General features: G+C 42.8%; 1 protein-coding gene across 1 annotated transcript in view; it reads right to left on the bottom strand.

Annotated features, from left to right (window-relative positions):
• Positions 1–23,468: 23,468 nt before the first annotated feature.
• LOC124041676 (serine/threonine-protein kinase OSR1-like) overlaps positions 23,469–24,304 on the bottom strand; it is a 31,778-nt gene continuing 30,942 nt past the window's right edge. The window contains exons 16-17 of the mRNA XM_046359544.1: positions 24,177–24,241; positions 23,469–24,058 (exon numbers count right to left, since the gene is read on the bottom strand). Of these exons, the coding sequence (XP_046215500.1) occupies positions 23,984–24,058; positions 24,177–24,241 (140 nt within the window). The 3' untranslated portion in view covers positions 23,469–23,983. The remainder of the gene's footprint in view (positions 24,059–24,176; positions 24,242–24,304) is intronic.

The following is a 24,304-nucleotide window of genomic DNA, read 5'->3' as shown; positions in this document are numbered from 1 at the left end:
AATTGAGTAAAACACTTTCTAGTAATCAAACGTAATCCAACGATGGGTAGTTTCTGGACGCAGCTTTTTTCTCTCACAGAAACCAAAGATAGTAAGAGAATACAAGATGAGTTTGGTCTGTTTATAGTATGCATGTTGAAGGGGGGGTGTCGTCTACCATCGTTCACAGCCCACCATTCACTTCCAGAAGTTCTCAAAAAATGGTGTAAACCCTTACTCATCTCATTTTGTTCTAACATCTCAAATCGAATCACATTTTATTTGTCACATACACATGGTTAGCAGATGTTAATGCGAGTGTAGCAAAATGCTTGTGCTTCTAGTTCCGACAATGCAGTAATAACCAACGAGTAATCTAACCTAACAATTTCACAACAGCTACCTTATACACACACAAGTGTAAAGGGATGAAGAATATGTACATAAAAATATATGAATGAGTGATGGTACAGAACGGCATAGGCAAGATGCAGTAGATGGTATAGAGTACAGTATATACATATGAGATGATTAATGTAGGGTATGTAAACATATAAAAGTGGCATTGTAAAGTGGCTAGTGATACATCAAGATGGCAAGATGAAGTAGATGGTATAGAGTACAATATATATATATATGAGATGAGTAATATAGGGAATAAAAACATTATATGAAGTGGCATTGTTTAAAGTGGCTAAGAATACATTTTATCCATCAATTTTTCCATTATTAAAGTGGCTAGAGTTGAGTCAGTATGTTGGCAGCAGCCACTCAATGTTAGTGGTGGTTGTTTAGCAGTCTGATGGCCTTGAGATAGAAGCTGTTTTTCAGACTCTCTGTTCCAGCTTTAATGCACCTGTACTGACTTCGCCTTCTGGATGGTAGCGGGGTGAACAGGCAGTGGCTCATGTCCTTGATGATCTTTTTGGCCCTCCTATGGCATCGGGTGGTGTAGGTGTCCAGGAGGGCGGGAAGTTTGCCCACGGTAATACGTTGGGCAGACCGCACCACCCTCTGCAGAGCTTTTGGTTTGTGGGCGGTGCAGTTGCCATACCAGGTGGTGATACAGCCCGACAGGATGCTCTCAATTGGGCATCTGTAAAAGTTTGTGAGCGTTTTAGGTGTTTTAATCCACAATTCTTTAGCCTCCTGAGGTTGAAGAGGCGCTGTTGCACCGTCTTCACCACACTGTCTGTGTGGATGGACCATTTCAGTTTGTCAGCGATGTGTATGCCGAGGAACTTCTCCAATGCGGAGAAGCTTTCCACTTTCTCCACTGCGGTCCCATCGATGTGGATATGGGGGGGGGGGGCGGGGGGGGGTGCTCCCTCTGCTGTTTCCTTAAGTCCACCCTGCAGGCTGTCGCAACATTGTTGGTAATCAAGCCAACTACTGTTGTGTCGTCTGCAAAACTGGATGATTGAGTTGGAGGTGTGCTTGGACACACAGTCGTTGGTGAAGAGGGAGTACGGGAGGGGGCTGAGCACGCACCCTTGTGGGGCCCCAGTGTTGAGGATCAGCAAAGAGGAGGTGTTGTTTCCTACCTTCACCACCTGGGGGGCGACCCCGTCAGGAAGCCCAGGACCCAGTTGCACAGGGCGGAGTTCAGACACAGGGCCTCAAGCTTGATGATGAGCTTGGAGGGTACTATGGTGTTGAGTGCTGAGCTACAGTCAATGAACAGCATTCTTACATAGGTATTCCTCTTGTCCAAATGGGACAGAGCAGTGTGCAGGTGATTGAAACGTCTGTACCTATTGGGGTGGCAAGCAAATTGAAGTGGGTCTCGGGTGGCAGGTAAGGTGGAGGTGACATGATCCTTGACTAGTGTTAAGTTCTACATTTTTCAGAGTAAATAACTCACAGACACTAGAGAAGCTTAACCACATTTAATTCTTCCAAACGGGTCCTTACGGCTGTAATTCAGACAAAAACCAACCTCTTTCCGTATTGATACTGCAACTACACATAAATCAAACAAATTTCGAATATCCCATCTTTTCTTTTTGTTTTTTTAACTCAGTATCTTCTCGAACTCTCCTCTTACAAAAACTCACTGCAGCTGGGACTTTTGTCCCTTTTACAGATCTCGCAGGGGGAAACCCCCACCAGGGACCTATCCTAGAGTAAATAACTCACGGACACTAGAGAAGCTTAACCAAGTAGAATTTTTCTCAAAGGGCCGTTACAGCTGGAATTCAGACAAAAACAGGTTCCAACCATCACAAGAATATATACCCCACTTTGGACACTCCTCCTTCTCACCAAGCGTTACATCTTATGGTTCCACAGGAACAGTGTAACAGGATACTAAACCCTTATTACTCCCTTCAGGGGATCTGACCTCACCTCCTGACCTCAACCCCTCCTTCGCCTAATCCACAGATGTCCTCTCGTATCACCTATCGCACTCCCATGACTCTCCCATCCACCCAGCACATTCCAGACACTGTCTTTCTACAGATCTCAGTCCTTTATACACTATGTGTCTGATCTATCATGTCTTTAATATCTCAATGTTCAAAGTTTAGCCTAAATCCAACACTAGTCTCTCAAAGCACTTCATGATGACAGAGGTGAGTGCAACGGGGCGAAAATCATTTAGGTAAATTACCTTTATTTTCTTAGGTACAGGGACAATGGTGGCCATCTTGAAGCATGTGGGGACAACAGACTGGGATAGGGATAGATTGAATATATCTGTAAACACAGCAGCCAGCTCGGTCTGCACATGCTTTGAGGACGCGGCTAGGGATACCATCTGGGCCTACAGCCTTGCGAGGGTTAACAAGCTTAAATCTCTTACTCACGTCGGCCACGGAGAAGGAGAGCCCACAGTCCTTGATAGCAAGCCGCGTCAGTGGCACTGTATTGTCCTCAAAGCGAGCGAAGAAGGTGTTCAGTCTGTCCGGAAGCAAGATTTCAGTGTCCGAGACGTGGCTGGTTTTCCTCTTATACTTTGTGATTGTCTGTAGACCCTAGTCACAGTGGGTACATCTCCTATGCACTTCCTGATAAACTCATTCACCGTATCGGTATACGTGTTGATATCAAATCAAATCAAATCAAATTTATTTATATAGCCCTTCGTACATCAGCTTAAAACCCCAAACAGCAAACAATGCAGGTGTAAAAGCACGGTGGCTAGGAAAAACTCCCTAGAAAGGCCAAAACCTAGGAAGAAACCTAGAGAGGAACCGGGCTATGTGGGGTGGCCAGTCCTCTTCTGGCTGTGCCGGGTAGAGATTATAACAGAACATGACCAAGATGTTCAAATGTTCATAAATGACCAGCATGGTCAAATAATAATAAGGCAGAACAGTTGAAACTGGAGCAGCAGCACAGTCAGGTGGACTGGGGACAGCAAGGAGCCATCATGTCAGGTAGTCCTGGGGCACGGTCCTAGGGCTCAGGTCCTCCGAGAGAGAGAAAGAAAGAGAGAATTAGAGAGAGCATATGTGGGGTGGCCAGTCCTCTTCTGGCTGTGCCGGGTGGAGATTATAACAGAACGTGGCCAAGATGTTCAAATGTTCATAAATGACCAGCATGGTTGAATAATAGTAAGGCAGAACAGTTGAAACTGGAGCAGGAGCATGGCCAGGTGGACTGGGGACAGCAAGGAGTCCTCATGTCAGGTAGTCCTGGGACATGGTCCTAGGGCCCAGGCCAGTTGAAACTGGAGCAGCAGCATGGCCAGGTGGACTGGGGACAGCAAGGAGTCATCATGTCAGGTAGTCCTGGGGCATGGTTCTAGGGCTCAGGTCCTCCGAGAGAGAGAAAGAAAGAGAGAAGGAGAGAATTAGAGAACGCACACTTAGATTTACACAGGACACCGAATAGGACAGGAGAAGTACTCCAGATAAACAAACTGACCCTAGCCCCCGACACATAAACTACTGCAGCATAAATACTGGAGGCTGAGACAGGAGGGGTCAGGAGACACTGTGGCCCCATCCGAGGACACCCCGGACAGGGCCAAACAGGAAGGATATAACCCCACCCACTTTGCCAAAGCACAGCCCCCACACCACTAGAGGGAAATCTTCAACCACCAACTTACCATCCTGAGACAAGGCCGAGTATAGCCCACAAAGATCTCCGACACGGTACAACCCAAGGGGGGAACCCAGACAGGCCGACCACAACAGTGAATCAACCCACCCAGGTGACGCACCCCCAGGGACGGCACGAGAGAGCCCCAGCGAGCCAGTGACTCAGCCCCGTAACAGGGTTAGAGGCAGAGAATCCCAGTGGAAAAAGGGGAACCGGCCAGGCAGAGACAGCAAGGGCGGTTCGTTGCTCCAGAGCCTTTCCGTTCACCTTCCCACTCCTGGGCCAGACTACACTCAATCATATGACCCACTGAAGAGATGAGTCTTCAGTAAAGACTTAAAGGTTGAGACCGAGTTTGCGTCTCTGACATGGGTAGGCAGACCGTTCCATAAAAATGGAGCTCTATAGGAGAAAGCCCTGCCTCCAGCTGTTTGCTTAGAAATTCTAGGGACAATTAGGAGGCCTGCGTCTTGTGACCGTAGCGTACGTATAGGTATGTACGGCAGGACCAAATCAGAGAGGTAGGTAGGAGCAAGCCCATGTAATGCTTTGTAGGTTAGCAGTAAAACCTTGAAATCAGCCCTTGCTTTGACAGGAAGCCAGTGTAGAGAGGCTAGCACTGGAGTAATATGATCAAATTTTTTGGTTCTAGTCAGGATTCTAGCAGCCGTATTTAGCACTAACTGAAGTTTATTTAGTGCTTTATCCGGGTAGCCGGAAAATAGAGCATTGCAGTAGTCTAACCTAGAAGTGACAAAAGCATGGATTAATTTTTCTGCATCATTTTTGGACAGAAAGTTTCTGATTTTTGCAATGTTACGTAGATGGAAAAAAGCTGTCCTCGAAATGGTCTTGATATGTTCTTCAAAAGAGAGATCAGGGTCCAGAGTAATGCCGAGGTCCTTCACAGTTTTATTTGAGACGACTGTACAACCATTAAGATTAATTGTCAGATTCAACAGAAGATCTCTTTGTTTCTTGGGACCTAGAACAAGCATCTCTGTTTTGTCCGAGTTTAATAGTAGAAAGTTTGCAGCCATCCACTTCCTTATGTCTGAAACACATGCTTCTAGCGAGGGCAATTTTGGTGCTTCACCATGTTTCATTGAAATGTACAGCTGTGTGTCATCCGCATAGCAGTGAAAGTTTACATTATGTTTTCGAATAACATCCCCAAGAGGTAAAATATATAGTGAAAACAATAGTGGTCCTAAAACAGAACCTTGAGGAACACCGAAATGTACAGTTGATTTGTCAGAGGACAAACCATTCACAGAGACAAACTGATATCTTTCCGACAGATAAGACCTAAACCAGGCCAGAACATGTCCGTGTAGACCAATTTGGGTTTCCAATCTCTCCAAAAGAATGTGGTGATCGATGGTATCAAAAGCAGCACTAAGGTCTAGGAGCACGAGGACAGATGCAGAGCCTCGGTCCGATGCCATCAAAATGTCATTTACCACCTTCACAAGTGCCGTCTCAGTGCTATGATGGGGTCTAAAACCAGACTGAAGCATTTCGTATACATTGTTTGTCTTCAGGAAGGCAGTGAGTTGCTGCGCAACAGCCTTCTCTAAAATCTTTGAGAGGAATGGAAGATTCGATATAGGCCGATAGTTTTTATATTTTCTGGGTCAAGGTTTGGCTTTTTCAAGAGAGGCTTTATTACTGCCACTTTTAGTGAGTTTGGTACACATCCAGTGGATAGAGAGCCGTTTATTATGTTCAACATAGGAGGGCCAAGCACAGGAAGCAGCTCTTTCAGTAGTTTAGTTGGAATAGGGTCCAGTATACAGCTTGAAGGTTTAGAGGCCATGATTATTTTCATCATTGTGTCAAGAGATATAGTACTAAAACACTTGAGCGTCTCTCTTGATCCTAGGTCCTGGCAGAGTTGTGCAGACTCAGGACAACTGAGGTTTGGAGGAATACGCAGGTTTAAAGAGGAGTCCGTAATTTGCTTTCTAATAATCATAATCTTTTCCTCAAAGAAGTTCATGAATTTATCACTGCTAAAGTGCAAGTCATCCTCTCTTGGGGAATGCTGCTTTTTAGTTAGCTTTGCCACAGTATCAAAAAGGAATTTCGGATTGTTCTTATTTTCCTCAATTAAGTTAGAAAAATAGGACGATCGAGCAGCAGTAAGGGCTCTTCGGTACTGCACGGTACCATCCTTCCAAGCTAGTCGGAAGACTTCCAGTTTGGTGTGGCGCCATTTCCGTTCCAATTTTCTGAAGCTTGCTTCAGAGCTCGGGTATTTTCTGTGTACCATGGAGCTAGTTTCTTATGAGACATTTTTTTAGTTTTTAGGGGTGCAACTGCATCTAGGGTATTGCGCAAGGTTAAATTGAGATCCTCAGTTAGGTGGTTAACGGATTTTTGTCCTCTGGCGTCCTTGGGTAGGCAGAGGGAGTCTGGAAGGGCATCAAGGAATCTTTGTGTTGTCTGTGAATTTATAGCACGACTTTTGATGTTCCTTGGTTGGGGTCTGAGCAGATTATTTGTTGCAATTGCAAACGTAATAAAATGGTGGTCTGATAGTCCAGGATTATGAGGAAAAACATTAAGATCCACAACATTTATTCCATGGGACAAAACTAGGTCCAGCGTATGACTGTGAGAGTGAGTGGGTCCAGAGACATGTTGGACAAAACCCACTGAGTCGATGATGGCTCCAAAAGCCTTTTGGAGTGGGTCTGTGGACTTTTCCATGTGAATATTAAAGTCACCAAAGATTAGAATATTATCTGCAATGACTACAAGGTCTGATAGGAATTCAGGGAACTCAGTGAGAAACGCTGTATATGGCCCAGGAGGCCTGTAAACAGTAGCTATAAAAAGTGATTGAGTAGGCTGCATAGATTTCATGACTAGAAGCTCAAAAGACGAAAACGTCATTTTTTTTTTTTGTAAATTGAAATTTGCTATCGTAAATGTTAGCAACACCTCCGCCTTTGCGGGATGCACGGGGATATGGTCACTAGTGTAGCCAGGAGGTGAGGCCTCATTTAACACAGTAAATTCATCAGGCTTAAGCCATGTTTCAGTCAGGCCAATCACATCAAGATTATGATCAGTGATTAGTTCATTGACTATAATTGCCTTTGAAGTAAGGGATCTAACATTAAGTAGCCCTATTTTGAGATGTGAGGTATCATGATCTCTTTCAGTAATGACAGGAATGGAGGTGGTCTTTATCCTAGTGAGATTGCTAAGGCGAACACCGCCATGTTTAGTTTTGCCCAACCCAGGTCGAGGCACAGACACGGTCTCAATGGTGATAGCTGAGCTGACTACACTAACTATGCTAGTGGCAGACTCCACTATGCTGGCAGGCTGGCTAATAGCCTGCTGCCTGGCCTGCACCCTATTTCATTGTGGAGCTAGAGGAGTTAGAGCCCTGTCTATGTTGGCAGATAAGATGAGAGCACCCCTCCAGCTAGGATGGAGTCCGTCACTCCTCAGCAGGTCAGGCTTGGTCCTGTTTGTGGGCGAGTCCCAGAAAGAGGGCCAATTATCTACAAATTCTATCTTTTGGGAGGGGCAGAAAACAGTTTTCAACCAGCGATTGAGTTGTGAGACTCTGCTGTAGAGCTCATCACTCCCCCTAACTGGGAGGGGGCCAGAGACAATTACTCGATGCCGACACATCTTTCTAGCTGATATGCACGCAGAAGCTATGTTGCGCTTGGTGATCTCTGACTGTTTCATCCTAACATCGTTGGTGCCGACGTGGATAACAATATCTCTATACTCTCTACACTCGCCAGTTTTAGCTTTAGCCAGCACCATCTTCAGATTAGCCTTAACGTCGGTAGCCCTGCCCCCGGGTAAACAGTGTATGATCGCTGGATGATTCACTTTAAGTCTAATACTGCGGGTAATGGAGTCGCCAATGACTAGAGTTTTCAATTTGTCAGAGCTAATGGTGGGAAGCTTCGGCGTCTCAGACCCCGTAACGGGAGGAGTAGAGACCAGAGAAGACTCGGCCTCTGACACCGACCCGCTGCTTAATGGGGAGAACCGGTTGAAAGTTTCTGTCTGCTGAATGAGCGACACCGGTTGAGCGTTCCTACAGCATTTCCTTCCAGAAACCGTGAGAAAGTTGTCCGGCTGCGGGGACTGTGCCAGGGGATTTATACTACTATCTGTACTTACTGGTGGCACAGACGCTGTTTCATCCTTTCCTACACTGAAATTACCCTTGCCTAACGATTGCGTCTGAAGCTGGGCTTGCAGTACAGCTATCCTCGCCGTAAGGCGAGCACAGCGGCTGCAATTAGAAGGCATCATGTTAATGTTACTACTTAGCTTCGGCTGTTGGAGGTCCTGACGAATCGTGTCCAGATAAAGCGTCCGGAGTGAAAAAGTCGAGGAAAAAATAAATATATGAACGGTAATTAAAAAGTGAAACCCGTAAAGTTGTCAGGTAGCAAAATAGGTTGGCAACAAAACGCACAGCAATTTGAAAACAAGCCTGCAAGTTGTGACCGGAAATGACGTCTGTGTATATGAATATGATTTTCTCCTGGCAGTTGCACCTAATGCGGTGATAACATACTGCAGTGATCTGTATCCAGGATCTGTGTCAGACAAAGCCAGAAGATGGGGAAGTTGGGGTTTGAGAAGATCTTAACGTCTGGTTACATGATTTTGGCAGACAAAGGCTTCTTTATCCAGAGCTTGATGTCTGCAGGAGTCACAGTAAACATTCCTCCATTCCTGAATCACGAAAGATTCACAGAGCGTGAGATACGTCGCACAAACAACATAGCTGTCACACCCTGACCTGAGTTTTTTTTAAATATATTTTGGTTAGGTCAGGGTGTGACATGGGTGATGTATGTGTTTTGTACTGTCTAGGAGTTTTGTAGGTTTATGGGGTTGCCTAGATTGGTTCTCAATTAGATGCAGCTGTTTATCGTTGTCTCTGATTGGGAACCATATTTAGGCATTCATATTCTGTGGGTACTTTGGGTATTTCATGGGTTATTGTCTATGTCTAGTTGCCTGTGTATGCACATTTAGATTATATAGCGTCACGTTCGTTTGTTGTTTTGTAAGTTTGTTTCAGTGTTCTTTCTTCATTAAATATAGCCTTGGTCTCCTCACTACGACGATTGTGACAATAGCAAGAAACATAATTCATGTTGAGGGGGCAAATGTTTGACTAAAATATTTCCAAATCATGCCACCTTATCTGTGTTGTTATAGTAATGTGCTGGTGCAGACTTGCTGTGCACTTGTAAACCTAGAAAACCCACTCATCAGAGAAGTAGCAGCTGGCAATGTATTTGTAAGTCGCTCTGGATAAGAGCGTCTGCTAAATGACTTAAATGTTAAATGTATGTATGGTATCCAGGGTAATATGGTTAATGATTATATACAGTGAAATTTATGGGGTATTGTGTGTAGATTAATGACGATTTGAATTTTTAATCCATTTTAGAATAAGGCTGTAATGTAACAAAATGTGGAAAAAGTCAAGGGGTCTAAATACTTTCCGAATGCACACAGTTGAAGTTGGAAGTTTACATACAATTAGGTTAGAGTCATTCAAACTCAACATACATTTCTTATTTACAAACTATAGTTTTGGCAAGTCGGTTAGGACATCCTTGTGCATGACACAAGCAATTGTTCCAACAATTGTTTACAGACTTATTTCACTTATCATTCACTGTATTACAATTCCAGTGGGTCAGAAGTTTACATACACTAAGTTGACTGTGCCTTTAAACAGCTTGGAAAATTCCAGAAAATGATGTCATGGCTTTAGGCTAATTGACATCATTTGAGTCAATTGGAGGTGTACCTGTGGTTGTGGACAGGCAAAAGGTCAAAACCAGTTCAGAGTCCAGGAGATAGAGTGGCAGGCAGGCTCGATATCTTGGCAGGCAGAATGGTCAAGCAGGCGGGTACGGAGTCCAGAAAACAGGCAAAGGTGAAAAAACAGGACTAGCAAAAGACAATAGAAGCAGGAGTAGGGGAAAAACGCAGGGTGACTTGAAAAACAAGACGAACTGGCACAGAGAGACAGGAAACACAGGGATATATACACCAGATATAATAAGCGACACCTGGAGGGGGAGGAGACAATCACAAGGACAGGTGAAAAAGATCAGGGAGTGACAGCACCCCCCCTCTAGGGACACCACCCGGCGTCCTACCTGGTTGACCGGGGTGTCGGCGGTGGAAGTCTGTGATGAGAGCTGGATCCAGGATATCTCTAACGGGAACTCAGCACCTCTCCTCCGGGCCATAACCCTCCCAGTCAACCAGGTACTGGAAACCTCTGCCCCGTGGTCGAACACCCAGGAGACATTTTACCATGTAGGCCGAATGGCCATCAATGACATGGGGAATGGGGGTGGGCCTGGGGATAGAAGACAAAGGACTGAGACACTGGCTTAATCCTAGACACATGGAACGTAGGGTGAATACGGAGGGTACGGGGTAACAAGAGATGGACAGCAGTGGAACTAAGGACTCTAGAGATGGGAAACGGACCAATGAAATGGGGGGACAGTTTGCAGGACTCTACCCGAAGGGGCAGGTCCCATGTGGACAGCCATACCCTCTGCCAAATGCAGCAGTGGGGAGCTGGAGTCCGGCGGCGGTCCGCTTGTTGACGATACCTGGAGTTGTTCTTGATAAGTGCTACCTGAGCTCTTCTCCAGTTACGTCGACAGTGGCGAACAAACATCTGGGCTGAGGGTACGTTGACTTGCGGTTCTTGTTCTGGGAAGAGTGCATGTTGATACCCCCTTGGCAGAAGGAAGTCTGGGGAGAGGGATGAAATGAGCAACCGATCCACCACCGTCAGAATGACGGTGTTGCCATCAGACGGGGGAAGCCCAGTGACAAAATGCAGAGAGATGTGAGACCAGGGACGATGAGGGACCGGTAGTGGCTGAAGAAGGTCAGAAGGAGCTTGCTGTGGAGTCTTGTTCTGGGCACACAACGTGCATGCGGCGACGAAGGCAGAGATGTCAGGAACCATTGTGGGCCACCAGAAACGTTGTGGGAGGAATGCTAGGGTATGACGGGAACTGGGGTGACAGGTCAGCCTGGAGGAATGAGCCCATTCCAGGATCCAGAAGTGGACTGAGTTTGGGACAAACAGCCAGTTAGCCGGGCCCCCTTCAGGTCCAAGCTGGGAACATTGTGCCTTGCGAACCAGGGTCTCAATACCCCAACCTACTGAGGCTGCAAGGCATGAGGTATGGAGAATGGTTTCGGAGACTTAGGGATTGGCAGAGGAACTGTACAGGCGGGAGAGTGCACCAGGCTTCACATTCTCGGACTCCAGGTGGAAGGAAATGGTGAGGTTAAATCTTGTAAACAGGAGAGCCCGTGCTTTGCTGAAGACCTCCAGGAGGTCGTGGTACTCTGTGGCGACTGCAGAGAAATCCGAGACTTGACTTAAACCCTGAGGAGGCAAGGCTGCTCTGCTCTGCTTCTCTCTGGAGAAGGCTGCTCTGCTCTGCTTCTCTCTGGGGAAGGCTGCTCTGCTCTGCTTTTCTCTGGGGAAGGCTGCTCTGCTTTGAGGCAATGGGAATGGCAGAACATACTCCAACCCAGAGTTGAACTTGTGGTCCAGTCAATAACAGGGTTGTGTTTTTTGAGCCAAGAAAATGCCAAAACAATAGGAACATGGGGAGACTCAATGAGAAGCAGCTGTATGGCCTCACTGTGATTTCCTGAAACCTGCAGATTAACAGGAACAGTGCTGTGGGTAACTCTACCAATGGAGCGGTCGTCTAGTGCTCTAGCGTCCATGGGAACAGAGAGGAGTTGAGTGGGGATACCTAATTCAGAAACTAGGGTAGGGTCCATATATCACAAGAATGTTCTATCTCAATGGTTTAATTCAACTACTACTCAAAGCTTTGTCTATTTCCCGGAGGTTGTAAGGCTTCAGTTAATAAAAAGTAGACACAGCCTCAGATTCTGCAATAGATTAATACTTTATTCAGAGCGCTCTGTCTTCAAAATGAGAACACAATCTTTTTATAGCACACACACACATTAACTCACATCAGTAGAAACGCCAGCTCTCTTTAGGTGGGCTGTATTTTTCCAAAGATCACATACATTGTTTATCACATGGTTCATCCTCTTCTGCAAGCCGAGCCATTTCTAACAGTGTTTCTACTCCCTAGGGTGGGGATGCCTCTTTCCAGTTATTAGTTTCACCGTTATCACAAATCAACAGTTAATTTGTCCTTGAATGTCTCAACTACACCCAGCTCATATTGCGAAATAGTAACACAATGGCCTAGTCACACACATTATTGGATTATGGACAAACACATTTCATACAATTATATCGTTTCTGGGTGGAATACTTCTGGGCTGAGGGTACGTTGACTTCCGGTTCTTGTTCTGGGAAGAGTGCATGTTGATACCCCCTTGGCAGAAGGAAGTCTGGGGAGAGGGATGAAATGAGCAACCGATCCACCATACTGCGAAATAGTAACACAATGGCCTAGTCACACACATTATTGGATTATGGACAAACACATTTCATACAATTATATCGTTTCTGGGTGGAATACTTTAGTCATTATCTTAAACATACAAATTATTATATCACCATAAATCTCTCATCCACCCCAGAGTCAATGAGCACCCAGAGAGATTTAAACTGGTCTCCCCACAGCAGTATCACAAAAAAGGAGTGCGGGTGATGGGATTTAGAGGATTGCCAGTTTGGCTCACCAGAGTACTTGTACCTACTACAGAAATAGGTCTCTTAACTGGGCAGGTGGCTATATAATGTCCCGCAGCCCCACTGTACAGACAACTATGTGAACTTTCCCTAGGCGATAACATAGCTGTCGCCGATTATTCTCTAGGGAGCTCTGGTGGCTTCGGAACCTCTCAGGATCCACTGCTTTTAATCATTGAAAGGTGACCGGAAACATGACCGAATACAAACAGTGTAGCTATTCCCTCCGCAAGGCTATCAAACAAGCAAAGCGTCAGTACAGAGACAAAGTCGCAATTCAACGGCTCAGACACGAGAGGTATGTGGCAGGGTCTACAGTCAATCACGGACAACAAAAGATAAACCAGCCCCGTCACGGATCAAGATGCCTTGCTCCCAGACAGACTGAACAACTTTTTTTGCTCGCTTTAAGGACGATACAGTGCCACTGACACGGCCCGCTACCAAAACCTGCTGGCTCTCCTTCACTGTAGCTAACATGAGTAAAACATTTAAATGTGTTAACCCTCGCAAGGCTGCAGGCCCAAACGAAATCCCCGGCCACGTCCTCAGAGCATGCGCTGGTGTGTTTAAGGACATATTCAATCAATCCTTATCCCAGTCTGCTGTCCCCACATGCTTCAAGAGGGCCACCATTGTTCCTGTTCCCAAGAAAGCTAAGGTAACTAGGCTAAATGACTACCGCCCTGTAGCACTCACTTCCGTCATCATGAAGTGCTTTGAGAGACTAGTCAAGGACCATATCACCTCCACCCTACCTAACACCCTAGACCAACTCCAATTTGCTTTTTGCCCCAATAGGTCCACAGACAACGCAATCGCCATCACACTGCCCTAACCCATCTGGACAAGAGGAATACCTATGTAAGAATGCTGTTCATCGATTACAGCTCAGCATTTAACACCATAGTACCCTCCAAACACGTCATTAAGACCCTGGGTCTCAACCCGCCCTGTGCAACTGGGTCCTGGACTTCCTGACAGGCCACCCCCAGGTGGTGAGGGTAGGTAACAACATCTCCACCCCGCTGATCCTCAACACTGGGTCCCCACAAGGGTGCGTTCTCAGCCCTCTCCTGTACTCCCTATTCACTCACGACTGTGTGGCCATGCATGCCTCAAACTCAATCATCAAGGTGGTAGACGACACTACAGTGGTAGGCTTGATTATCAACAATGACGAGACGGCCTACAGGGAGGAGGTGAGGGCCCTCGGCGTGTGGTGTCAAGAAAATAAATCACACTCAACATCAACAAAACAAAGGAGATGATTGTGGACTTCAAGAAACAGCAGAGGGAGCAGCCCCCTATCTACATCGAAGGAACAGTAGTGGAGAGGGTAGAGAGTGGAGAGGGTAGAGAGTTAAGTTCCTCGGTGTACACATCACGGACAACACAGACAGCGTGGTGAAGAAGGCGCAGCATGCTTTTGTCACTACTAGGTTAGACTACTGCAATGCTCTACTTTCCGGCTACCCGGACAAAGCACTGAATAAACTTCAGTTAGTGCTAAATATAGCTGCTCGAATCCTCACTAGAACCAAAAAATTTGATCACATTACTCCAGTGCGAGCCTCCCTACACTGGCTTCCTGTCAAGGCAAGGGCTGATTTCAAGGTTTTACTGCTAACCTACAAAGCATTACATGGGCTTGCTCCTACCTATCTCTCTGATTTGGTCCTGCCGTACATACCTACACGTACTCTACGGTCACAAGATGCAGGCCTCCTAATTGTCCCTAATTGTCCTTCTAAGCAAACAGCTGGAGCTCCATTTTTATGGAATGGTCTGCCTACCCATGTGAGATACGCATATGCAGCGCTTTGTTTGTAGCTCCCGTTTGAGGCTTTCCCAAATTGATGAGCAAGAGACCAAACAGCCCGAGATCACACACTCAGATCATGTTCGAGCCTCAGATTGGACAGTGAAACGCTTTCAACTGCAGGCGACATGCAAATGTTTAATTTCTCTCTCATGCAGTCATGGCTGAATACAGTGCGAATTCCTACTGTTTATATGTCCAGGTTAAACGTGGGGTGTCCATCATTATGAACAAACAGTCGGTTAAATTCAAGGTTAATGCATTATTTTCAGATCTATTAGAAGCGAATAGACGAAACAACAATGTAATTTAACCAATTTACTGGCCAGAGATCAGGGCATTCATCAGCAAGTATGCAGTGCCAGCTGATAGTATTTTGGACAACCAAATTGAAGTCAAAATGATTGATAAAATCGAAGTATGTCGCTATATGGTGATTTGCGATTCATAACTTACATTTTACCGGTACTGCCGGTCGTAGTAGGCCAACAGATAACACCACAACGGAATACGTTTGAAGTGATGATGCGCAGCCGAGAACAGCTAGCCTCTCTAGGCTAGATGGGACGCTACCGTCCCACCTGACCAACATCCAGTGAATGTGCAGTGCGCCAAATTCAAACTACAGAATTGTAAATATTTAGCATGCATAAAAATACACATGCAATATGTCAAAATAAAGCTCATCTTCTTGTTAATTCAGCCACATTGTCAAATTTCAAAAAGGCTTTACGGCAAAAGCAAACCATGTGATTATCTGAGGACAGCACCCCATCAAACAAACAGAGACAATCATATTTCATCCCGCCAAGCATGACACAAAACTCAGAAATAACGATATAATTCATGCCTTACCTTTGAAGAGCTTCTTCTGATTGGCACTCCAATATGTTCCATAAACATAACAAATGGTCCTTTTGTTTGATTATTTCCGTTGTTATATCTCCAAAATGTCAATTTATTTGGCGCGTTTGATTCAGAAAAACACCGGTTCCACCTCGCCCAGCATGACAACAAAATATCTAATAAATTACCTGTAATCTCTGTCCAAACATTTCAAACAACTTTCCTAATACAACTTTAGGTATTTAACGTAAATAATCAATCAAATTTATGATAGGATAAACTGTGTTCAATAGCGGATAAAAACAGTGTTCAAAGCGGATAAAAACAAAGTGGAGCAAGCTTTCAGGTCGTGCGCCCCTAACAAACAGTACACTAGACTCGACCCTCGTTCTGAACAGCCCTGCTTCTTCATTACACAAAAGAAAAACATCAACCAATTTCTAAAGACTGTTGACATCCAGTGGAAGCGATAGGAACTGCAAGCAAGTGCCTTAGAAATCTAGATCCACATAGAAAACCCTGCCACCTAAAAACAACATTTTACTGGATGGTTTGTCCTCAGGGTTCTGCCTGCCAAATAAGTTCTGTTATACTCACAGACATCAAACAGTTTTAGAAACTTAAGAGTGTTTTCTATCCAAATCTACTAATAATATGCATATCCTAGCTTCTGGGCCTGAGTAGCAGGCAGTTTACTTTGGGCACGCTTTTCATCTGGATGTGAAAATACCGCCCCCTAGCCTAGAGAGGCTAGCATGTCCAGCAAAGTACATCGCCAGTGGCACGCACACACTTCGTGCAGATTAGCAGGTTCACAAGGATTTGATCGATGATTTGGTCTCCCAGGTGGGGGCTTTTCGTGGAAGTCAGTATTATGGGGTGAGCAAAGTTACTGGGCTCGAATTTAGTTAAGCTTGCTCTATATTTATATCGATGCTTCTAAACGTGCATGTCATAAACGACATGTTTTATTTTGATGGGCTATACGCTATGGCTGGATTTATGACAAGCCTAACCATATTTGTATGAATATTTTGTTAAAGCCTATAGGCTATAGAGATGCATTCTGGTAATGAACTCATTATACATCAACATTTTAATTTGATGACAATTATTTATCAATAATTCTTGAATTAGAAAAACATGTGAAATAGTCTACTCCATTACCCTATACGTCACATAAAATTATGAGATTGGATTATTACACTTATTTTTACCAGGAATAAATAAACTGTCGCAAGTTCTACTTCCCATTGTGTTTCATTTCTCATGGTTATAACATTGAAACATCTGCATTATTTTTTAGAAAAATAGTGTAGGTTTTCGCATGGAATAATGTAACTCTTGAAGCTCACAGTAGGCCTAGAGCCTAGGACAATGTGGTAAAGTAGTTATCATCAAATGTATTTATAAAGCCCTTTTTACATCAGCCGATGTCACAAAGTGCTGTACAGAAACAGTCTATGTTATTGTTGTTTTGTGCACTGTAAGTAGTTATTCAGAAAACTGCAGAGGGAAGCAGCACCACCCAGTCAACCCAGACTTGTTGTTTTGGTCTCAATATCTTTAAGTAGAAGCTAACAAAACATACAACCTGACAAGGTGCACACTGATCAGTAAAGAGAAGAGGCTACCATTATATAATGCTCCCTTCTTTCTGCATAGTTCTCACAGTGAGAAACAATAGGATTACAAGAGTGTTCTACGCTTTCTTCATTTATTCCTTACCCACTTGTTGTTTTGGTGAAGTAGTTATTCCTTACCCACTTGTTGTTTTGGTAAAGTAGTTATTCCTTGTTGTTTTGGTAAAGTAGTTACCCACTTGTTGTTTTGGTAAAGTAGTTATTCCTTACCCACTTGTTGTTTTGGTAAAGTAGTTATTCCTTACCCACTTGTTGTTTTGGTAAAGTAGTTATTCCTTACCCACTTGTTGTTTTGGTAAAGTAGTTATTCCTTACCCACTTGTTGTTTTGTTGTTACCCACTTGTTGTTTTGGTAAAGTAGTTATTCCTTACCCACTTGTTGTTTTGGTAAAGTAGTTATTCCTTACCCACTTGTTGTTTGTAAAGTAGTTATTCCTTACCCACTTGTTGTTTTGGTAAAGTAGTTATTCCTTACCCACTTGTTGTTTTGGTAAAGTAGTTATTCCTTACCCACTTGTTGTTTTGGTAAAGTAGTTATTCCTTACCCACTTGTTGTTTTGGTAAAGTAGTTATTCCTTACCCACTTGTTGTTTTGGTAAAGTAGTTATTCCTTACCCACTTGTTGTTTTGGTAAAGTAGTTATTCCTTACCCACTTGTTGTTTTGGTAAAGTAGTTATTCCTTACCCACTTGTTGTTTTGGTAAAGTAGTTATTCCTTACCCACTTGTTGTTTTGGTAAAGTAGTTATTTACCCACTTGTTGTTTTGGTAAAGTAGTTACTTACCCACTTGTTGTTTTGGTAAAGTAGTTATTCCTTACCCACTTGTTGTTTTGGTAAAGTAGTTATTCCTTACCCACTTGTTGTTTTGGTAAAGTAGTTATTCCTTACCCACTTGTTGTTTTGGTAAAGTAGTTATTTACCCACTTGTTGTTTTGGTAAAGTAGTTACCCACTTGTTGTTTTGGTAAAGTAGTTATTCCTTACCCACTTGTTGTTTTGTAAAGTAGTTATTCCTTACCCACTTGTTGTTTTGGTAAACTTGTTGTTTTGGTAAAGTAGTTATTCCTTACCCACTTGTTGTTTTGGTAAAGTAGTTATTCCTTACCCACTTGTTGTTTTGGTAAAGTAGTTATTCCTTACCCACTTGTTGTTTTGGTAAAGTAGTTATTCCTTACCCACTTGTTGTTTTGGTAAAGTAGTTATTCCTTACCCACTTGTTGTTTTGGTAAAGTAGTTATTCCTTGTTGTTTTGGTAAAGTAGTTACCCACTTGTTGTTTTGGTAAAGTAGTTATTCCTTACCCACTTGTTGTTTTGGTAAAGTAGTTATTCCTTACCCACTTGTTGTTTTGGTAAAGTAGTTATTCCTTACCCACTTGTTGTTTTGGTAAAGTAGTTATTCCTTACCCACTTGTTGTTTTGGTAAAGTAGTTATTCCTTACCCACTTGTTGTTTTGTAGTTATTCCTTACCCACTTGTTGTTTTGGTAAAGTAGTTATTACCCACTTGTTGTTTTGGTAAAGTAGTTATTCCTTACCCTTGTTGTTTTGGTAAAGTAGTTACTTGTTGTTTTGGTAAAGTAGTTATTCCTTACCCACTTGTTGTTTTGGTAAAGTAGTTATTCCTTACCCACTTGTTGTTTTGGTAAAGTAGTTATTACCCACTTGTTGTTTTGGTAAAGTAGTTATTCCTTACCCACTTGTTGTTTTTGTAGTACCCAAAGTAGTTATTCCTTACCCACTTGTTGTTTTGGTAAAGTAGTTATTCCTTACCCACTTGTTGTTTTGGTAAAGTAGTTATTCCTTACCCACTTGTTGTTTTGGTAAAGTAGTTATTCCTTACCCACTTGTTGTTTTGGTAAAGTAGTTATTCCTTACCCACTTGTTGTTTTGGTAAAGTAGTTATTCCTTACCCACTTGTTGTTTTGGTAAAGTAGTTATTCCTTACCCACTTGTTGTTTTGGTAAAGTAGTTATTCCTTACCCACTTGTTGTTTTGGTAAAGTAGTTATTCCTTACCCACTTGTTGTTTTGGTAAAGTAGTTATTCCTTACCCACTTGTTGTTTTGGTAAAGTAGTTATTCCTTACCCACTTGTTGTTTTGGTAAAGTAGTTATTCCTTACCCACTTGTTGTTTTGGTAAAGTAGTTATTCCTTACCCACTTGTTGTTTTGGTAAAGTAGTTATTCCTTACCCACTTGTTGTTTTGGTAAAGTAGTTATTCCTTACCCACTTATTGTTTTCGCCTCCCTTTCTGGGGTGGAAATCCGTTAAAACAGTGAATACATTTTGTCTGAACTAATATACTATAATAGTGTCGCCCATTACCTCTCATCAGCACCTGCATCTTTTGTAGTAGGACCATTACATAAAACAAGGCCAAATATACATTGGAGTTGCTTACCAAGATGACATTGAATGCTCCTGAGTGGCCTAGTTAAAGATTTAAAATCAGGTTTTAAATCTATGGCAATACTTGAAAATGGCTGTCTAGCATTGATCAAGAAACAGCTTGAAGACTTTAAAAGAATAATGGGTAAATATTGTACAAGCCAGGTGTGCAAAGCTCTTAAGAGACTTACCCAGAAAGACTCACAGCTGTAATCTCTGCCAACGGTGATTCTAACACGTATTGACTCAGGCAGTTGAATACTTATCTAATCAAGATATTTTATTTTCATTAAAAAACATAATTTTCTTCTACTTTGACAAGGTATTTGAAAGAAAAATATCATTTTAATCTCACTTTCTAACAACCAAATGTTTAAAAAGTCTAGGGGTGTGAATACTTTCTGAAGGCACTGTATATAAAGAAAACAAACTATTGGGACTTGGTTCAAACCATGTGAATTTATTTACCTTTTAACCTATCTAAGAAATAGTTGACCAGAATTATTTATTGTCATGTTTTTGTGTGATGGCAATTTTAACCACACATTAACAACATTGATTCTGCAAAGTGCTTTTAATTCCTGACATCAATGCCATTGAATGCTAAGGTTTCACAAATAGCATTCTTCAGTTTTGATCACTTGCACGTTTTATGATGATACACATTGTCGAAAATATATGCGTTCCAAACATTTAAAAAACTTCCAATCAATAAAAATAACAAAATCATAAAAGTTAAACCAATCAGAAGTGTCATAATAAATACTAATCATTCAAAGAGTTCGCCTTGTGACCGATATCGATCCGACAACATTGGCTTTATAATTGAGGGAAAATAGATTAAAACCCAGGACATTTTGCTATCAGCTCACACATTCTTCTAGCCTGGGTGTCCAAGATATGTTTATGCTCTTGCCAATGCCAATTGTATTGTTTGGCAAGACAATGAGTAACAGGGAGTTGGCACAAACAGACTGACACACGGGGTAACATTCTTCAACATATTGCTCAGTCTGAAAGCAACATATATCACACCAGTGGGAATTGTGTCAGTTCTGTGTCATTTTGTTGTTGTTAACTAGGCCTACTTTTACATTTCTTGAGGGACATCATTCCAGTTTGTATTTCTACAGGAAACTCACAATTCTACAGGTTTCAGTGATTTAAAAAAGTCTCAATGGAAAAAACAAAACACAAATTGCATATTACTATCTCCATGACAACAAAGCATAGAATGTGAACTAGAAGACGAGCCTTTCTGAACTAACTCAAATATGTACGTTAATATCAAGAATAAGGTACCAATTCAGCAAATCACATGACATGATTAGCAACAAAACTTGGAATTAGTGGAAAAATATACAAAACCACCAATTATTTAAACCTGTAGAGATACTGGATGAGCTACTGATCAAGTATACCAGCTGTTTATCTGCCACAATCATATGTACAACTAAAGAGCCTTCTTTCCTCAGAAATGTACTCCAGAAACAGTTGATACTTTGCTTTGCTTCCTAATCACATACACACCTTTGGGAGCGTGTGTGAAAGACTTGCCATTATAATGTAACGTACCTTTTTGGAAATACAATATCTGCTCAATAGACCGATTTACAACAGTACCTGAACTAGCTAACCCACACACACAGCCCCTGGAACACTACAGAAACATACATACCAACCAACCAACAAAACAAGCATAGAACGTAAAGTAGGAGTGACAATTGTTGGTGACTGAGGTGAGTGCGGATGGATTGGAGCACAAGGCTACGATACAAATGAATTTGTCCATCGAGGAAAAAGAAACAGCCATCATGATGACAGCTACCTAGGTAGCTAGCGGGAGTACAGAGGTCCAGTAACTACTGAACCGCTGCTCATGAACATCACAGAGACAAAATTGCATAGTCCCAAGACCATAATCAAAATCGAAGGAAGTTATTGTTTTACTGTCGGAGTATTAACTCTGGATAATCGTTCAGAATATTTTCAGACTGAAATGTAATGAATAGAGCAGACCCAATTGCCAAATCTATACGACATGCAATTCTATCTGTTCTACACAATACATATCTATCCAAACGTTTCATTATGTCCTGTAATATTGCTGCCTTCTGAACAGACCCCTTCCTCGTTAGAGCAATGATAAGTCTGTCTGAACCACTAACACAACAGCTTATATCATCATAATGATACACCAATGAGAGGTTAAAACAGGGAAGATAACGTATGACAGTTAATGTCAACTTTTAAAACACCTATGAGAGCTTATAACAGATTATGTCAACAGATAGACCAAGGAAAGCATATGACACCTAAGAAAGCAAATGTCAGCGTATGTCATGATCTACACTATGATGCCAGTTATTTCTGATTCATGACTGGAGGCCCCTATAGTTCAATATCAATAATGTTATCAAGGGAAGTCACTTTCCATCAGCCATTCACTCATTCTTTTACAAATCCATACTGTAATAGATCCTCACTAAATAACTAACTCCTTCACACTTCGTAATATACAAGTCTGCATCCAAAATGGCACCCCTCCCCTACATAGTGCACTACTTTTGAACAGGGCCCTGCTTAAAAGATGTGCGCAATATAGGGAATAAGGTGGCCATTAGGGAGGCAGATTATATCATTCAGATAACAGTCCAAGGATGCCTAATAGTGGTGGCTATTACACACAACACTCAGTTGTGCACTGGTTCAGTGGCAGTTCATAAACAGGCGTTTACAGTGCCTTCGAAAAGTATTCAGCCCCTTTGACTTTTTCCACATTTTCTTAGGTTACAGCCTTATTCAAAAAATTATTAAATTGCTTTGGTTCCTCATCAATCTGCACACAGTACCCCAGAAATGACAAAGCAAAAACAGGATTTTAGAAAATGATACTAATTTATATAAATACATTTAAAAAACACGTAAACAGCACATTTCCATAAGTACTCAGACCCTTTACACAGTACTTTGTTAAATCATCTTTGGCAGCGATTACAGCATTCTTCTTGGGTATGAAGCTGCAACCTTAGCACACCTGTATTTGGGGAGTTTCTCCCATTCCTCTCTACAGATTCTCTCAAGCTCTGTCAGGTTGGATGGGGAGCGTTGCTGCATAGCTCTTTTCAGGTCTCTCCAGAGATGTTCGATCTGGTTCGAGTCCGGGCTCTGGCTGGCCCACTCAACAACATTGAGACTTATCTCGAAGCCACTTGGGGCAAAGTACAGAGAGATCCTTGATGAAAACCTGCTCCAGAGTGCTCCGGAGCTCAGCTACTACAGCTGTGTGCTTAGGGTGGTTGTCCTCTTGGAAGGTGAACCTTCGCCTCAGTCTGAGGTCTGAAGCACTCTGGAGCAGGTTTTCATCAAGGATCTCTCTGTACTTTGCTCCGTTCATATTTCCCTCAATCCTGACAACTCTCCCAGTTCCTACTGCTGAAAAACATCTCCACAGCATGATGCTGCTACCTCCATGCTTCACCGTAGGGATGGTGCTAGGTTTCCTCCAGAAATTACACTTGGTTTCATTAAACTTGTTTCTCATGGTCTGAGAGTCTTTAGGTGCCTTTTAGCAAAGGTTGAGCGGGCTGTCATGTGCCTTTTATTGAGGAGTGGCTTCCATCTGGCCACTCTACCATAAAGGCCTGATTGGTGGAGGGCTGCAGAGATGGTTGTCCTTCTGGAAGGTTCTCCCATCTCCAGAGGAACTCTAGAACTCTGTCAAAGTGACTATCGGGTTCTTGGTCACCTCCCTGACCAAGGCCCTTCTCCCCCGACTGCTTAGTTTGGCCAGGCAGTCAGCTCTTGGAAGAGTCTGGGTGGTTCCACACGTCTCTCATTTATGAATGATGGAGGCCACTGTGTTCTTGGGGACCTTCAATGCTGCAGACATTTTTTATTACCCTTCCCTAGATCTGTGCCTCGACACAATCCCGTCGGAGGTATTTGTTTTTTTATTTTTAATATACGTGCAACAATGTCTAAAACCCTGTTTTCACATTGTCATTATGAGGTATTGTGTGTAGATGAGGATTTGATTTATTTAATCCATTTTATAATAAGGCTGTAACATACCAAAATGTGGAAAAAGGTCAAGGGGTCTGAATACTTTGAAGGCACTGTAAGTTATCACTTCCAGAACTCAAGAGAGTTATATTAAAATATGTTTTGGATTATAGAGCTAAATGTAGAAAATGAAATAAGAAACGTTCATTTCATTTTTAAGTCGATGATGATTATGTCGATTGCGATGCCCGCCGTCCTCCCTCCCAAATACACTGCTGTAAACTCTTTCAAGTGTGATTTACTGTTCCTGTCCTAACTGTTGTCTTTTTGTTACACTGGTCCCATTCTCAGAGCCCATTTTAACTAACACTGCAGGTTTCAGTAAAGAAAATAACCCTACAGGTTGACAAATGCACTGTGGCTCTCTTCTTTGGCAGTAGTGGTGTCTTGGAATTTAGAACTATGCCGCTGTGCAATACTGTTTGTTCTCCTTTGTTGACGGAATATTGAGTTAACTGATGCTGAGCTGAGCGAAACCCATCAGCTTGACATCGTCAGGGATCTCCGACTCGTCTATGCCAGATGCCTGAGAAAGAAAGAAATGTTCAGTGCATCTGTCTTTGTAGAACGTTGGGCAGGGCATAATGCAGTTTCAACAGGACAAAAATGGAAGCTTTGATTGAAACAACAAATATTGAACTTACCAGTTTGAAAGTTACATTTTTATTGTTGAAAGGATCATCAACAATCTTCTGCAGGTTGGCAGCAACTGGAAAGAATACAGATGTGGAATAAGGAATCTGAACCTCTAAAACCAGCATAATTTTTGGCA

This window comes from Oncorhynchus gorbuscha, linkage group LG08, assembly GCF_021184085.1.
Source record: "Oncorhynchus gorbuscha isolate QuinsamMale2020 ecotype Even-year linkage group LG08, OgorEven_v1.0, whole genome shotgun sequence".
NCBI lineage: Eukaryota > Metazoa > Chordata > Actinopteri > Salmoniformes > Salmonidae > Oncorhynchus > Oncorhynchus gorbuscha.
Note: the sequence above shows the minus strand (reverse complement) of the source record. Positions and strands in the feature narration are given on the sequence as shown.